Source organism: Centruroides sculpturatus, unplaced genomic scaffold (assembly GCF_000671375.1).
Source record: "Centruroides sculpturatus isolate CEXI.00-Female unplaced genomic scaffold, Cexi_2.0 scaffold1308, whole genome shotgun sequence".
Taxonomy (NCBI): Eukaryota; Metazoa; Arthropoda; class Arachnida; order Scorpiones; family Buthidae; genus Centruroides; species Centruroides sculpturatus.
In genome coordinates this window covers 81-18,643 of record NW_019385585.1, presented here as the reverse complement: position 1 = coordinate 18,643, position 18,563 = coordinate 81, and the positions used below count along the sequence as shown (strand labels likewise).

General features: G+C 31.4%; 1 protein-coding gene across 1 annotated transcript in view; it reads right to left on the bottom strand.

Annotated features, from left to right (window-relative positions):
- The window catches only part of LOC111640332 (RING finger protein 141-like), a 45,130-nt gene extending 38,120 nt beyond the window's left edge, over window positions 1–7,010 (bottom strand). Inside the window, exons 1-2 of the mRNA XM_023386344.1 lie at window positions 6,569–7,010; window positions 2,817–2,965 (exon numbers count right to left, since the gene is read on the bottom strand). Coding sequence (XP_023242112.1) covers window positions 2,817–2,965; window positions 6,569–6,610 — 191 coding nt within the window. The 5' untranslated portion in view covers window positions 6,611–7,010. The remainder of the gene's footprint in view (window positions 1–2,816; window positions 2,966–6,568) is intronic.
- Between the last annotated feature and the right edge of the window lie 11,553 nt (window positions 7,011–18,563).

Below are 18,563 nucleotides of genomic sequence, written 5' to 3'. Positions count from 1 at the left end.
TGAAGTGTGTAGTGATTTTATTTAACAGACATTCCTAGTCCACTGATACCATATCTTCTATAGGGTCTTCATTAGTAAGGGTTTATGCTTGGCTTTGTACAATATGAAGTCATTCTCTTTTAGTGATCATTTTGATCGAACTAGCCTACCTATCTTTTCTTCCCATAGTGATGCATTCTCTATACAGGGTGTCTCAGTTAAATGTTTCAGAACTTCTAAGAGGGGTAGGGTACATCCTGACGACTCGGAATCGTATAGCAATGCAGGGTCGGAAATGCTTTCCTGACATGGTAGATGGCGTTGAGCGAAAGTTCAGTGTGTTCTTGCAGGGAATCGTCATTTTGCACAAGAACACAGAATTAGCCAGTATGCATTTGGTGTACGGAACTGCAGATTGTAGTGGGCCAGATGCACAGCGCTTGTATGCGGAACGATATCCAATGAAGCATATTCCCAGTCATAATTTCTCTGCAAGCCTGCACCAGAGGTTAGCTGTTTCTGTGTACATCACTGCTTCAGGAAAGCATTTCCAACCCTGCATTGCTATATGATTCTGAGTCGTCAGGATGCATCCTACCCTTCTTAGAAGTTCTGAAAAAACGTTTAACTGAAACACCCTGTATATGTTCCTGGTCACTGATTTCTCAAATAAGAATGTGATCTTTGTCTATGACGTAATCTTTTGTCTTCCATAACTTTTCATTGGAAAAATGGATTCAGTGGAATTGTAGTGGTTAAAAAAGGACAAGACTGAGGATTCAGAAATGGAGAAGTTTCTCCCAATTTCTCTCATCAGGATTCCTGATAAATACTTTTCAATAATCTTTCTCTAATTTCAAGAGGTAACATTGCCTTTCCCACATTTGGTAGTACAAAAGACTGATGTTTGGACCTGTTGGACACTGGTGCACTGGTAGTCATTTGCCACAATGTAAAGCAGTTTATGCTGGTAGAAAATTACAGGGATTGATGGGTTGGCCACTGTTGTCAGTACTGCATGAACTTCAAAGCCAGTTTTTTACACGTGAAATCTTTTCATGTAACTCCTACAATAATTCTTGAATATCTTCTAACTTTTTTTTTGCAAAACCAACAACATAAAACCTTTTTTTCCTGATTTGCATTGCCTCCACATCCTCAATAATGAACGGTTTTCATAAATGACCAGAACATTTTTCCTGGTGGGGGTGTGTACTTCTGGGTCAGAGGAAGTATAATTCTTTATATCAGTGTTTTTCAACCTTTTTGAATACGCGACCCCTTTACAAGTTAAAAAATTCTGGCGACCCCCCACAGCCATATTAAAAAACTATATCAGTGATTTTAAAAACTACGTATTTAATTCTCTTTCTGTTGAGATTTAAATATCGATCAAAAAACTAATTGTACTGTAAAATAAACAGGCACAGCCCTCACTGAAATTGTAGTTTTTTTATTGTAGTGTAGGACCTACAAACACTTGTCTTTTTCTTTTACCCGCGACCCCCCATGTATGGCTTTGCGATCCACCTGGGGGTCGCGACCCACAGGTTGAAAAACACTGCTTTATATCATAAAAAATACTAAATTTATCAAATTTTACCAAGTTTTAATTTTCATGGGACAAGATCTTAGATGATATAAATCTAAGAAATGTAAAATTTCACAAATCTTGGATTTTGTAACAAACTATATAATATATATATATATATATAGTTTGTTACAAAATATATATATCTGACACTTTTTAGATTTGTTCCAGCTATTCTTTTCTTAGAATGATATTAATTTGTCACCAGTCAATTGCAAATAAATACTATCCAAAACATATATACTAATGCATAAACCAATGCTTGACCAAAAAGCTAAAACAAAAACTATCTGGTCCCAATATATTTTATAAAATATTAAATCTAAAGTGTATAATTTCCATAATACTTTTGTTCCTGTCTTAAAATTTTCAATTGTTTAAGCAAAAATTATCCAAAAGATATTTCTGAAATATAAATAATAATGTTTTCAAATCTTGTACTTACTTTGAATAAATATGTTTCATGCAATTTGGTTTTTAATTGTTCATTCAAAATACTTTTGTTACAAGATATATTTGATTATATTGAAAAATTTGTTAATATAGATTATTATTTTCTAAGCTAAATATATGACAGACAGAAGTATTGACTCCAATAATCTATCAAAATAATTTGTTAATATAGATTATTATTTTCTAAGCTAAATATATGACAGACAGAAGTATTGACTCCAATAACTTTCACCTATAACATTTTTCACTGCAAAGTAATTTGAAAATAAGAAAAAAAGTAATTTTTATTTTAAAAATTTATCGGTAACTATTTTCAAATTGATAACACTAGCAATGCTAATCTTATCAATTATGCCACACTGATAGACTATAGTTTCCAGAGCTTTGCATAAAGTATTAATGATGAAAAAATCTCTACCTTGTATACAAATAATGAATCTTAAATTGATTTAATAACAAAAAAACAGGGTGGAAATACTAGAAGGGAGGGAGGGGTTAAGATAAATTTTATAATTAATATCATTAATAATGGATTACTTAAAAGTTGTTCTCAATGTTGTCTGAAGCAAAAATTATTGTAGGAATACAACATAGATATTACTGATCAAGGGTAAAATCACATTATCAATTAATTTATAGTAGAAAAGTCACAAATACATACTCATCATCAGTGAATTCTATATTTATACTGTTTGTTAGAAGATCAAAAAATTGGATAAAATTGGATATAATAGGCCTACAACATGGTTAAATTTAGAAAAAAACTTAAAAAAAAATTCTAGAAAATACTTACATGCGGTTTAATTCTTTAACTTTTTCAAGGAATTCGTCATAAGATATAACAGCAAGTTCTTTTAATGTTTGAGTTCCTCGGCAAACATCATCTTTCAGTTCATTTAAATCAAATGAAGAGCTGGGATTCTGTCCCATAATTCTTTTATTCTAAACAAATATATTTTAATCATTGTATTAAAAAAATCATTATTCTTATTATCATATTCAATACAGTATAAAATATTTTAACAGATTTATATTTTAAGTATAGGATATCCAAAAAGTTACTGTGTTGTGGAAGGTTTAAAAAAAATTTTAATAAAAGTTGAAGTTTACATATCATATTACAATTTCTCTTAAAGAAAATACTAGAAATGCCCCAAAATCTGGAAGAATGCAATCTGGAGACCTAGCAGGCCAGACTCCACTGGAGATTATACAATCAGCAAAGAAAGCTTCCAAAAACTACAGTCCAAAAACCAGAACATCTGTGAGAAAACAGAAATGCCACCTATTGCAAAACTGAAACACCAGACATACAATTTACAGGTCTCTCATGCAATGCTATACATATAACTTTAATGTCATTACACAAATCTCTCATTGCACACTAACATTTTGGACACACTGTTTGATGTTTCTATGTTCCAATTAACAAAATATCCCCAACTAAGTATAATTAATTACAAATTGAATTCAGCACCTATTACTCAATGATCTCTTATTACAGAATCAATGATTTAATTAGGGAATGTGAATATTTTTTAAATGTTAATTTCAAGCATATTTTTAAAAAATACATCATAAATTTTTACATACTCTCTTTAACTACTATATCTTTTCATTTTATGCATTCATTTCTAGGATTTGTTATTTCAGAAATGTTATTTCAGGGTTAATGAGCTTCTACAAGTATGTTATTCATCAAATAGTCCATTAAAAATTTCATTACAAGGGTTGGTTGTCCTGAAAGTAATACGTGTTTGCCCATAATCACAAAACAAATTTACTTATTCAAATTTTTTATTTGCCATATTACATATCAATTTAGTCACTTTTCGATATAATCATCAATGCTGTTTAAGCACTTGTATCTTGTGACAAGTTTTTGAATGCTTGTCATTGTAGACCTCTGCTGCCAAGTGCTTTAACCACTGTGTGACATCATTTTTCAATTCATCAGCACTGGTAAAGCACTTTAATCCTAGAAACTCCTTCAATTTCTTAAAAAGGTGATAGTCACTGGGAGCCAAGTCTGGACAGTAGGCAGGATGGTGCAGAACATGCCATTTGAAGTGTCAAAACAGGTGTTGTTCTGCCAAGCCCTGTGAGGACATGCATCACCACATTCCACTGTTTGTTTTGAATGTCCTATGAAGCCTATCAAAATACCACCATACTGCTATAATGTGACAATGAATATCCTTTGGATGAATATTTTTGGCATTCAGAAACTGAATAACAACATGCACTTCATATGCCACAGAATTATCAATTTTTGCTGCCATTTTAACAATGCACAGCAACCATACAACTGATCGACACATAAGTTACTTTGAGTAAAGCATACACATATGTGATTGAGGATAGTAAACCTTGTCTGCTTGATATCTGTTGCTCTCAACACTATCTATGAACAAACAAGTATTACTTTCTGGATGACCTTTGTATTATGAGTTCTGATATTATTTTAAAATTTATACAAACTATGATTCTAAACATTAATATTAGAAACATACTATATATAAAGCAATCTGTTTTTGGTACTTATTTTAACAAAATATAGTTATCACTTTTGGAATTATAAAGTAATATTGCTTTAATTTCTGATTTTGTAACTAGAAGTAAAAATTGTCATTCTCAAACTATATCATTTGTAATCTTATCCTAATATTTATTAATAGTAGTTTGATTAACATTTGTTTTTTTTTTAATAATAATATCTCAGTAAACAGTTTTAATGATTTAAATAATCATGCAATATTGTAAGAGATTACAACATATAGAATTATTTATATTTCAATCTAATTTATTGATACATATAAATTGCTGACAATAAAGTAAAGATATTATTGTGCATATTTTCACCTAAATTTTTAGTACTTATAAATTTTTCAATAAACTGAGCTTATCCACTATACAAAATTGTGTAGTAAATGATGATATAACTAAATAGAAATATTTAGTTTGCTACACAAATTTCAGTGTATTTTTAATTTTAGTATACTAATCAACTGTATATAAAATATATTCAAATTTATTACTGCAAATGAAATCCTAACATATTTTAAATTGAAAGTAAATGCAAATTTGCCAGATTTTAAGATGATAAAATTTCAAGAACAAAAATGTATTAAAACCTCAGACTAATAATTTGAGAATTTAACAGTTTTTGACAACTTCAATAACATTCAGAAATAAAATGTTATGATCACCATATGGTAAAGCTTTTTCTGCATTTTCTATTAAATATAGTTCTCATATCCTTACTGTATTCTAAAATAAAATATTAAAATTAATAGAAACTGGTTTTTAATTTACCTTTGCATTAAATAAAGAAAATTTTTCTAGTTAAGGTTTCAAGAGGCTTACAATCTTTTCTTAGTTATATCAGTTTCTACTTATTAAACATTTGATCATCATAAATTAATTTTAGTCTCATTTTAACTGTTATAAATAACTGTAATTTAGAATCCAAATTAATAGCATCATGATGTAATAATTAAATCATCTGAAGAGGTTAACACCTTATTATTTTATTGAAACATCAATGAAAATGAATGAAAATTGATTATGTAGAGCATACGGTAACATAGATAATATAAATTGCATAGCACAGAAGGTACTGACTGCTGTGTGTACAGTATCTAAGAGCCAATAACTGTAGTTATGTATCTAAGTACTGATAACAGTGTTGTTTTATATATACTTATCTCTGAATTAATACTATAGTAACAATATTTTTAACAACTAATATTTTTTAAATTATAAATTAATTGTATTATCTTTAAAAATCTTAATGTAAATTTATGATTTCATAACAAAATTCTATCCAAACACAAATATCATTTTCATATCAACAATGGATGTAATGCATATCCAGATCATAAGTTGCCAGATTTCTACAATTGAATTAAAGGGCAATTAAAAAATTATTAATTAATTTTACCACTTTCCAACTTTTACTCTATCCCATCTCACTCCAGAAAAGTAAATTGAATGATTTTTTAGTTAATAACTAAACATTCTGTTTATAATTTTAAATTAAAAATTATAGCAATATTTTAAATTATAGAATTTAAAATATTTAATAGTAAACCTTAGCACTCTATGAGAAAGGATATGGATTTATATATAAGAATAGCATGTGCCAGTGTATAAATCTACCACTGTCATTACGAAATGGGCATTGAAAGATGAAAAAGGAAAATTATGTCTTTTCTCATTTTGTTAAAGGACAAGGACAGTTTAGGTAAAATAAAGGACAATCCTTTATTCCAAAAGCTAGCAGCCTTATCCAGTACTAACAGGTTTGTTGCTGTAAATGCATTACTTCCGTTATTTGAAAATATTACTCGACCAAAATAACCTGACCGAAGAGGGCCGCGGTGTTGTAGCCAAAATGCATTTTAAGACAGTCTAGAAGATAACTTCTAGTTTAATTACCGGTACAAACAAACATTTTTGGAATACAATTTGTTTAAGAATCCGAAGCAGATCTTGGGTAAGATAGAAAGCATTAGTTCGATATTGTATTAAATGCTACATTACCAGAATTAAAGGTTTAGTAATGGTGTTCAGTCTAGAAGACATAAAAAATTGTTATCTAAGGTTATAACTAGATATATATCAATACTAAATGAGATAAATAGCCACAATGTGTGATACACCCTTAAACAATACAGTATAATAAAACACGATCAAGTAAATAATATGCAATACGAAATAAAGTCTATTCTCTTCATCAAATGCGTTCCTGTACAATAAGTTCGATGCAGCAATTTTGTGTCTTTTCCCAAAGGATCAAATAAATTTTACTCGAGTATTGAATTTTGATGAACTTTATAAATTATTTCACATAATGATAACTGATCACACTTAAGAGATATTAACACCATATTATTGAAATGTAGTACAGACATGAAACTAATACACCTTTGTAGCTGCAAGTATTGTTTTACATTATTTGCAGAGCAAAGCACAGTTACAATGGAATGACATGAAAATATAAGCATTATTATGATTTACTGTATTAATAATCTTTTAAGTCTGTCTTTTAACGCAGAACAGATAAATATGAAAAAAAATACATATTAATTTAATTGCACAAATATAAACCTTTCATATATACAAAACTAACACCATCTGTGACGTTGTTAAACACTGTGTATCTATATTAAACAGCACGATTACCTTTGTAAACACGAAGCATCGTGTGATTAACAACAAACAACTAACTGTAGTCCGCCATCTTGGAATGACGTAATTTTTAATACTATAATATAAATAATTTTATCTCACGTGTATTATGATATAACTAAATAGAAATATTTAGTTTGCTACACAAATTTCAGTGTATTTTTAATTTTAGTATACTAATCAACTGTATATAAAATATATTCAAATTTATTACTGCAAATGAAATCCTAACATATTTTAAATTGAAAGTAAATGCAAATTTGCCAGATTTTAAGATGATAAAATTTCAAGAACAAAAATGTATTAAAACCTCAGACTAATAATTTGAGAATTTAACAGTTTTTGACAACTTCAATAACATTCAGAAATAAAATGTTATGATCACCATATGGTAAAGCTTTTTCTGCATTTTCTATTAAATATAGTTCTCATATCCTTACTGTATTCTAAAATAAAATATTAAAATTAATAGAAACTGGTTTTTAATTTACCTTTGCATTAAATAAAGAAAATTTTTCTAGTTAAGGTTTCAAGAGGCTTACAATCTTTTCTTAGTTATATCAGTTTCTACTTATTAAACATNGCGCGCGGAGTTACGGGAAAAAAACGGCTCAATGCTTGTAGTAATAGCAGAATCTTTTTATCTAATGGTCTGTCAACTCCATCTTTTTACTTTCAATTCGTTCTCAAGCAGTTTGCGCTAAGAATAGTAGTTCAGTACACAAACCACGTACAACATGCAAACATGCTTTTTAACTCACCCGAATTTTACCTCCAATTAGAATTTATTTTACGTTGCTTAATCATCCAGTAAAGAAGCAAAGAGAAGTGACTTTGTTAAATTTTTTTAATTTTCATAAATTTAAGTAACAATTTATTAAACATGTGATAATTTTCGAGCATTTTTATTAGTATAGTAACTTTCGATCTTAGAACAGAATTTTTTCTGTTGTAAAAAAATGACAGTGGATAAAACTTCTAAGCAAAACTTCTAACTGATGGCGAGTTTACCAACGGACTGGCCTCGTGAGGTTTTCCAGGTTTTATAAGTTATTCTAAATAGGGCCAGTTTTTCATACATAGTCTTCTGGGAAACGTCCCTTAGCAGATCACTTATGCTTTGTTATAATAATGTCTATAATAATGTTAAATCCCGATTTTTTAATATACACTCCCTAACTCACACTTTAAACCGTTGATTCTTGATTACGGCAGTTGAGTAGCTAGCTAGGGGAGGGCGGCGGGGGCGGCCCGCACCGGGTGTCACCCGCTTAGGGGTGACACCCGACCGTGAAAAAATAACAACTTAAACAAACCATCACAATGTTTTTCAACGATAAATCACTTAGGCTTGAAGCCATTTTAACCAAATTATCTGTATTAAATAATTTAATTTTACAGAATCTCTTCCGAATCTTATGTTAAAGTTATTTCTGACAATTTGCGTATCAGTTGCTTCGTGTGAGAGGAGTTTCAGCAAACTAAAAATTAATTAAAAATTACTTTCGGGCAACAATGACCCAAATGACTTAACAATATTGGCATATTAACAATAGAATACGAGTCAACACAAAATATAAATTTTGAAAATGTTATTTCCGACTTTGCAGCTGTTAAAGCTAGAAAGAAGAGCTTTGAAGTGTTTGTACATAATATGTATATGAGAGTATATTAATTCTACTCTCATTCTTCTTTTGCCATACCCAACTTTCACTTTCATACATCAATGTGAAAGAATGTTTAATAAAATTGTACTATTATTATCATAATATTGTAACTTGATAATTAATGACTCTTATTAATTGTATTAATTAAATAAAATCATACTTTACGTAAAGTTTATCGGATTTTTATTAATTTTAACAGTTTTCATTCTTGGGGTGACACTACGATATCCGCACCGGGTGCCACCCATGCAAGCTACCCTACTGGATCACAGTGTTTATACCTTCACAGTGAACGCAATCTATAGTCTCCATAATGCCTAAAAACTGACTACTCCCCTTTTTTCTTGCTCCAGCTTTGCCGAAACTATTTATCTGCTTGTATTATCCAATTAATTCGCGCATCTCCCTGCTCAACACTCCGGTATAAACCATAGTTCCACCACTAGTAATCTTCTAGAAGTCCAACATGCAATTTTAAACAATTCTGAATTAAAACGTAGTTTATAGAACATAACCAAAGCATTTGACTCCGTTCTTCCAAATATACTTCTTGATAAGCTTTCCTCGCTGCACTGTCTAAAATATACATACTTTCTCACCTACTTTTTACAGACTCAGCCGACTTATCCCGTTCCCGTTTAGATTTATCCCTTATCAAATATATACAATACTTTGATCAAATATATACTTATAAATATTTTAATGGCTTATTCCCTTCACAATATATCGACATTCGCATCTCATCCATCACCGTTTAGGTATTTTATCTAATTGTTGTACCGGGGGAGGCACTTATTGTCTACGAGACATAGCCTCTTTTTCTCCTTTGAAAATAAATAAATAAATAATCCTATATACATATGGCAGAACAATCCTGTTAATAAACGCACCAGACTGCAAGCTTTGGGATCCGGGTTCGAGTCCAGGTAGCTCAGGAATTGTCATAGATGATTTGATATTGATATATTAGAATTTCTCATCGTCTAAGAACGGAAATGATAAAACGTCTCTTAACATTCGCAGGTGAAGTAAGATAGGAATAAAGGAGTTCTTATATTATAAATAAAAAATTATTTCAAAATCTTTCATGCCCTGCAGGGGCTGTATTCTGGTCACTGTCTCTGGTCTCTCATCTCTCGCAAGCCGGTCGCTGATTGGCTAATCCAAATGATTAGCCAATCAGCGACCGGCTTGCGAGAGACGAGAGACCAGAGACAGTGACCAGAATATGGCCCCTGAGACAGTGATCAGAATATGGCCTCAGCATGCATTAAGATTTGCTTTTATATATCCATGATGATCAACCATATCCACTATAGGAATAACTGAATTGAAGAACAGAGCCTGATGTATTCGGGTCAATCTAATACACGTTTTCTATTTAGACTCGAATGCGGGTCTGTCCTGAGTGACAGACTTACGTCTTCACTGTCTCGGTCATCGAGTCATCTGACTATACGGACCTAGAAAGGAATATCTCGTATATTATAGAGACGACTACGGATATTAAAAGAAAAAAAAACTATATATTCTCAAAAATAAATATGATTATTGCTTTGAAATAATAATTTTTGGTTTTATTAGTATACTGCAACAAGATACACGGGCGATCCGCTAAAAGGAATGCATCCCGGTAGGTATTTTATGGAAAACTGGCCCCTATATAAGTGTTACTAACGTGAAGAAAACACGGAAAACTCCACGTGGCCAGCCCGTTGCTGAGAAGCGAACGCATAACTAACTACTACTGTTCGGTGGTTTTATCCACTCGGCCACTGATAAGTTAAATGCCTTTTAAATAAATATATTTATATTAATAAATCTTGATACAATTGTTTGTTTGATGACATAAGGCTAGTCAACACAAGGACACTTTGCCAAGGAAGTGCCTGCAGGGAATATTTTGTATTAATAAATAAATCAAATTCAAATTAGATGGTTTTTATGTTGTGAAAAACCATCTACTTTGAAAGAGCGATTATTTATTGTGACATTGTCACAATTCCAGGCTGCAATTTTTAATCATATTTTTAATTTAATTTAAAATATATGCTCTCCACCTCAAATTAGTACTGTAGTGTCTTGTCCCTGTACAGTACAGTACATTATACTTTTCCTTTAACAATAAAGTCGTGCTGGTCATCTAACACCTTTCAGGAAAAATTTCTGAATTGAAATAAGGATCTCGTCATTAGGGACAGGACATTCCACTATTTATTTTTCTTTCTTTGTGTGCACAAGGAGGACATTTTAATCAAGTATATCGTGGGTTCGGTCGGGTGGTGACGGATAGGACCGAACATATCCGGGACGGATTATCTCCTGAAAAATCCCTAAATTTTCGACCCGCCTGGATTTGTTCTCGGATCCCTCAAAGCGGTAAGATATCTTAATTGCTCGGTCATCCGGACGTCTGGTCTATTCCGTTATGCCTAATTTGGCACAAGGCAGGCAAGGCACTTGCCCGGGGCCCGTAATAGGTTCTAAACATGCCATTGTTTTATTAGTATTGCGAATTACTATATTATTAGCGCCATATTCAAGGGTTAATAATTAAGAATGACATTACCTACTGCTCCGACATATAACATCACTGAAAATTAGATAATGCTTGTATATGCGAATTAGATCTGTTCGATGAAGTTCAGAATAAAGCAGTGTTTGTTGAGAAAAATATAATGTTTATCGCTGCATAATTTTATTGTAGCCCCCAAAATACAATGCAAGATATTCAAATGTAAAAATAAAAATACTTCAATTTTAAATATTACAATTTCATTTATATTTGTAGTAATACAAAATTTGTAAAGGGGCCCGTAAATATTATTTTGCCTAGGGCCCGCCAAGGTCTAAATTAGGTCCTGCCGTTATGCACACATGATTTTATAATTTAGAGAAACTTTCTGCTTATTTCAATTAATATATCAATTTTGAATTTCCTATTTCGTGAAAGCGTCATTTTACATTTTTACTTTTCAGGCTGTTATATATAACAGAGGGAAAGTATGGCAATCGGTCAAAAAATGACTCCCCAGATTTTTACATTTTTAGACTCAGAGGACCTTAAAATATCTAGAAATGCAAAAACATTAGGGGGTTTTTCCTATATATGTGGATGTTAGTGTGCGTGGGGAAGGACACGATTTTGTTCACCCTATTTGAAGCTTAATAACTCCTGTGCTTTTTCTCGAAAATTTCTGAAATTTTTCAAGGAGTTTTCTTTATTAGAAGAATTGATGCTATTAAATTTTGGTGATTAAAAGTTGAAAAGGTGTGGAGATAAATGNTAATTCCTACACATTATGCAGCTGAATCATATTTCATTATTACTGCCAAATTCCCCACAGGTGTACAACAGATTACATCCCAGAAAATATCGAAGAAATCATCTTTGATGTTTGCTACCTGTTCACATCGATCACACGCAATCCCATTTAGTTTCGATACCTAAGTGAGCGGAAAACCCTCTAAGCGTCATTACCCTACTTTCCTCTAATTAATTGTTACACAAAGGTAACCTGTATATGAAGAGAGCTTTAATGTTCGAGTATAAATGTCTGTAATGGAAATACTGTAAACAGTTTTTTCTTTATCAACAAACTTTATTTAGGAGAAGAAATAATAATAACAAAAAATAAATACTCTTAAGAAATAATTATTAAACGTCGGATCCCTATTAAATTTCTCCATTTCCATTAGTTCCGTGATGCCTTGATTCTATGGTATTATGGCGACAGAACTTTCACCTAGGTCTTTTACAACTACAAGGATTCAAAACATTGTTTTGTTTATGTTTTTTTTTGTTTTGTTTTTTCTTAAAGGAAAAATAGGCATGACCCACTAGTGTCTGAGTAGATAAAACCATTGAACACTGGTAGTTAGTTGATCGTGGGTTTGTGCCGGGCCAAAGGGCTACGTGGAGTTTTCCGGGTTTTCTTCACGTTTGTAACTTTCTAAATAGGGACCAGTTTCTCTAAAGACCCTATTAAGTTTAGTTTCTCTACGGCAGTTCTTTCCCTAGTTTCTTTCACTTTGTCTTGAGTGACAAAACCTTCGACAGATCGCCCACGGTATACAAATAAACCAAACCAAAATTAGGCAAACGAAAATTATTTTAAAAAAAATAAGATTCTAAATAAAAATATTATCATTTTTAACAGCTTTTTTTAATGCTGGTGAAGTAATTTTTAAGTAAAGACAGGATGATAATAGTCCATACATAATTTAATTTGAAATGCAAACTAGTATACATAGCTTTTTACAGTACAAGTACTTAATACTTGTACGGTATAATTTTTTATTAATGAAATAAATAAATGATAATAAATACAAGTACTTATTATCATTTATTTATTTCATTAATAAAAAATTAAAATAACAACATCTACCGTAAAATTATTAACATAACGTATTAAACTATTTTGTCTTTTTAAAATAAGTCGATTTCGTGGCTCATTTTACTTTATATTTTCGCAAATTCATTGTGGCATACCAAGTGACCACATAAAAGACTTCCTAACTAATAAAAGAAACCAACAATTATTTAATAATAAAAGATTTTACCCATAATGAGAGAGGAACTATGCACAGAGCAGACACATGAACTATTACAAATAATAAGTGACAACGAATGGCTACAATCTCCATCCCATGCACGAAGAGAGGTTCGCAGAATTTTCAATTTCTTTTAGAAATAAATGATTCGTTTACGTAAATAAGAGTATCGTTAACGTCATTTCTAGCATATTCATAATTTAGATTTTACTACTTTATTTTACTTCTGAATACGAGAATTTTTTGAGCGCGTATTTTTCTGTTTGGGCATTTTTCTGTGCGAACAATTCTCCTTGTGTACGTACATACATGACATTGAGATTTTTTTTAGTGCGGGTTTTTTACGTGCATTATTTTCTTAACCGTAAAATAGTGCACGTAAAAACATTATTATTAAATTGTATACGATATATAATTATGTTTTATAGTCTGTATTTGAACTAAAAGATATACAATGGATCCTGCCCATCAGTGGTCGAATGGATAAAACCACTGAACAGTGGTAGTTGGTCGCGGATTTGCGCTGGCCACGTGTTTTCCGGGTTAGGGTCAGTTTCCCGTAAAAGTCCTCCTGGGAGGCATCCCTCTCGGCAAATCGCCAATGTGTCACGTTGCCATAACCAAATAAACCAAACTTCAAATACTCTTATGCCATATTTGGCTCTTGAAAATTGTGTTATCCATTACAGTTGTATGAAAATTTTGTTTTGTTATAAAATATCAAATGCATTTGCAACAACAATGTAGGCCTATATAATGGATGCATTTTAAAAACATGTTTCTTAAAATATTTCAAATAAAAAAAAATTAATTTTAACATTGATAACTAAAGGCTTTTTATTATATAAACTCTTCCTCTGTGAGCACTCTGTGAGGGCTTTTTTAGCAAGCACATTATGGACGATTTTGGTCAGACCCACATTGGATGGATGGCGAGAGACAGTTTCTGACATATCAGGACGGATCACCCCAAAAAATTCTGGTGATTTTCGACCCATCCGTTTTAGATCCTGAAACCCTAAAGCAGTGAATTATCAATAACTTAAGGCTAGAAAAATGTAAATTAGAAAAGAATTATAAATATAAATAAATAATTATCAAGTCCTAACAGTTATATTATACATAAAAATTACACATACAACAATTAAAAATAGTTTTCCGCAGTGGCGCGTTACGGGCCGAAAGCGGGCCCCAAACCAACCTTTTTAAAGAAAATGTTTCCCCCAAAAATGTCTGAAATAAACGCTGAACGTAGGGCCCCGTAATTCAAATTTGCCTGAGCCCCCACGAAGCTATAACGCGTTACTGGTTTTCCTTTCGATCTGAATGATTTTTTAACGAAAAAAATTCATTAAAATTTAAACCATTTGACAAAATTAGTTTTCAAACGTGATTAATTTCGACGCCTTATCTTACAAAATGTTAAATTATAGTGAAACATAAATTACTACATGAAAATAACCCAGTGATAAAACCGAAAGATTAATTTCTTTTAAAATAATTAATTTTAAAAATGAGAATAAAAGTATCAAACTTAAGCGTTTGTTCATATAAGTTATCGATTGTAATTATTTCCTATATTAATAGTGTGAATGTAAAGTATTAATTAAGTAAACGATTGATGATGATAAAATACAGTAGAAAATTTATTACTGACGTTACAAATTGTTCTTACAATATAAATATGGCTCGAAGCCAGTAGGGTAACTATGACAGATATTAGAACGTGTGATCCACACTGTACCATTGTGGATTAGCCACTGGAGCTATGGATGAGGAGTAAACTCTTACTCGCATGTTTGTGAGTGCATTTGATTCAATTCTTTTTTCCCAATATTTACTTCTCTCTTAATTTATTTATTACACTTCAGATGTACGTTACATTTTTCTATGGTGTATTTGTTGTATTTTGTTGTATCACGGCGTAATCGAAAAGTCTCTCCGCAGCGAATCTTCTGAGTGATGAAAAGTCATTGCTTCATTCCTGGAAGCTCGTCCCGTTTTCCCCTCACTGCGGAGGGAATTTACGATTTCACTGTATTATAATTTTATACTGCATTACATTTTGTATGCTTATATTATGTTTCATGTTTCGGGAGGAAGGGCCCGGAATAGAAGAATTTTTCACATTCCTCCCTTCCATATCAAGCTATAATACTACTAAACTTCTTACTTTAATCATATACAATTTAAATATATATATATAGCTTAAATTCATTTAGCTTAAATTAAGACTTAAATAATTTATTTTTTCAAAGTATGTTCTCGCATGCGGGCACGAACTATAATTACTTCACTGTATTGTACACCATAATTCCAGATTCGTTGTATATCATTAATAAACATTTGTGCAAATATATGCAAAAACACTACACAAATAAATAAATAATATATATATTATATAATAAATAACAATAATATTGTATATATCCGTTGACAGATGTCATGAAAGAAACAAAACGAGGAGGAATAAATCATGAAATGTTAATAACGTCGAAGTAATCATTTGATAGTCTAGCCTATATAAAAATGTATTATTCGTTTTAACGTCTTTTCGATATATGACATCAAATATATATAGAGAGCTAGATCTATATTTTTGATATGAAAATAATCAAAAACTGTAAGAAACTAATGTACTGTTTGACACTGTCATATCACAAAATATCTTTGTTTATAGTGATGATTATTTTGTACTTTTGTTATATTCAGGGACACCCAGAGGGGAAAAAAATGAAAAACATTGCCCAGAGCTCGAGGAAGAAGGGTCCCTATACATCAATAAATAAAAAACCAATATTTGAAAAATATTTACGAACTAAATGTATGTGTGTGTGTATATATAGTAGATAAACCAGTAAAATTTATTTCACACGTATTTATATTGGTTTCATTTACAGCAAAATCTGTATAAACCGAACTCTTAACAATAGGCAGGTTTCCATTTTATTCAGGTTCCGTTTTAGACAGGTTTCATTGTACAGTACTTCCTTTAATACATTAATCTAATTTGCTATAGGACCCTCCAATATGTATTTTGACCAGGCCAATACCTTCTGTTCGGCCTTGTTTTTTTTTCAGGAAACTAAATTTATTTCACTTTTTACATCTCTAAAATTTGTATTTTTTTAAAAATAAAGTTGTTGTTAGGCTATAAGATTAATTGTTTAGAAACAAAATACAATTTCATGAACAAATTCTATTCATTGCCAACTCGTTAATTGACATTTCTAAGTATACTGAGACTATTAGTTCTTCAAATAAAACTCGGTTATCGATTCTCTAGAAAAAGGAAACGTTAATCCGATTCGATAATTTCTTGTTTGTGTTGAAAATAGATTTCCGAAATGATATTTTCAATCGATTTTCTTTTTTATTTCTTAGTAATTTGACCGGACGTTGAATGCGAAACGAACAATTTATTATATTTTTAACAAAAATCAAATTTTATTAAGGCTGTCCTCGGATGAAGGTTAAAAACAAGGAAAAAAAACCAACGGACCGACATTCAAACATTGGATTTCCCAAAGGGTAGATAAGAACGATGAGCCGACACCCAAAAGGCCAATATTCGCGATACGCCGACATTTAATTATGTCAAATTTGATAAATATAAAACCATACAACTGTAATTTTTCGAAGGATGTAATTTTATTGAGTTTACAGCAATCCGAATTGAAAATATTTAATAGTATCGATTCATCATTGCGTTCATTTTCAACAACAACATCGACCCGTGTTAATTTCCTAAGTGCTTTCATATACACAAATGACACTTCCTGCAATTCACTCTTTTATCTATAGAAAATAGCTAGACACTATTAAAACTTAGGTCTTACGCCACTTATGAGATACTTATCGGTCCTTCAGGGCCACGGTTATTAATGCGGTTATCACGTTGGCATTAAAAAACTATGCGCTTATGAAGATCGATATTTAAAATATTTTACGTAGTTTAAATAAAATTAATCCATGAAACAGGGAAAAAGAAAGATTTGAGTTAATGTAAGGCAAAGAATTCGTGTTGAAAGAGGTAGAATGCTGTGAAGTCCAATATTGATGAAAGTGCTCACCAGTGGAGGAATGAATAAAACCACTGATCACTTGGATTCGCGCCTCGTCAACGTAGAGTTTTTCGGGGTTTCTTCACATTTGTAACAACTAAATAGGGGCCAGTTTTTCATAGAAAATCCTCTTGGAAGACATCACCCTTGGCAGATTGCCCACGTGTCGCATTGCCGTAAGCGAATAAACCAAACTAACATTGATGAAGACAAACTTGGACGAAATTACAAAATGAAATTTGCCTTTTCCACAGTTAACATCGGACTGGTCATGTGGAGTGTCCGTATTTAGGTGTTACTTTGTAAGATGGTCTCTATTAAGGTGTTACACTCGTGTAACACCTTAATAGAGACCAGCTTACAAAGTCATCTTTGACGGATCTCCCACGTGCTGCGTTGCTTTATCACCTTAATCCAACTCCATACACACTATAGAAAGAAGTGTAATGCTAACAGATACTTGCAAACTGCGTATCTAATACGGTAGTTGTTAATAGAGGTTGTTACAATCGACTTGTCAAATCACTCGATAATTTCTGCTTCAATCCATCGAAAATTTCAAAGCTAAAATTGTCGATCTCGGAAACATGGAATAGAATAAATTTCGATCGGATTTCGAGTCACAAATTATATACACATGCATGAGGGCCCGCAGAGAACTTTTCCTCCTCTAGGATCGAGTAAAAAATTTTACAAATTATAATGGTAAAAGTGATCGAGATACGCAATCTTACATCCTCGACCATGGGACGCTTTGATGCAATAGCCTACTGTAGTCTATAATCTTCAGGCGAAAACTCCCCAAAATTAAATTATTACATAAAAATTTATTGATGTAATTATTTGTCTCCAAAATTTGCCGCCCCTGGAAAAAAATTTTCTGTGAACGCTCATGTATACACATCCACAAATGGAGATAGATTTTTCCTACTATTGAATTTCTCAATTCGTACTCTGACATTGCTCGGTTTACTGAATACTGTATTTCTAACGTTAGATATTTTTATATTAGTTTTTATTAGTAGGCTACTTGTTTCGTAAAGGTATCAATTAGTGATATAA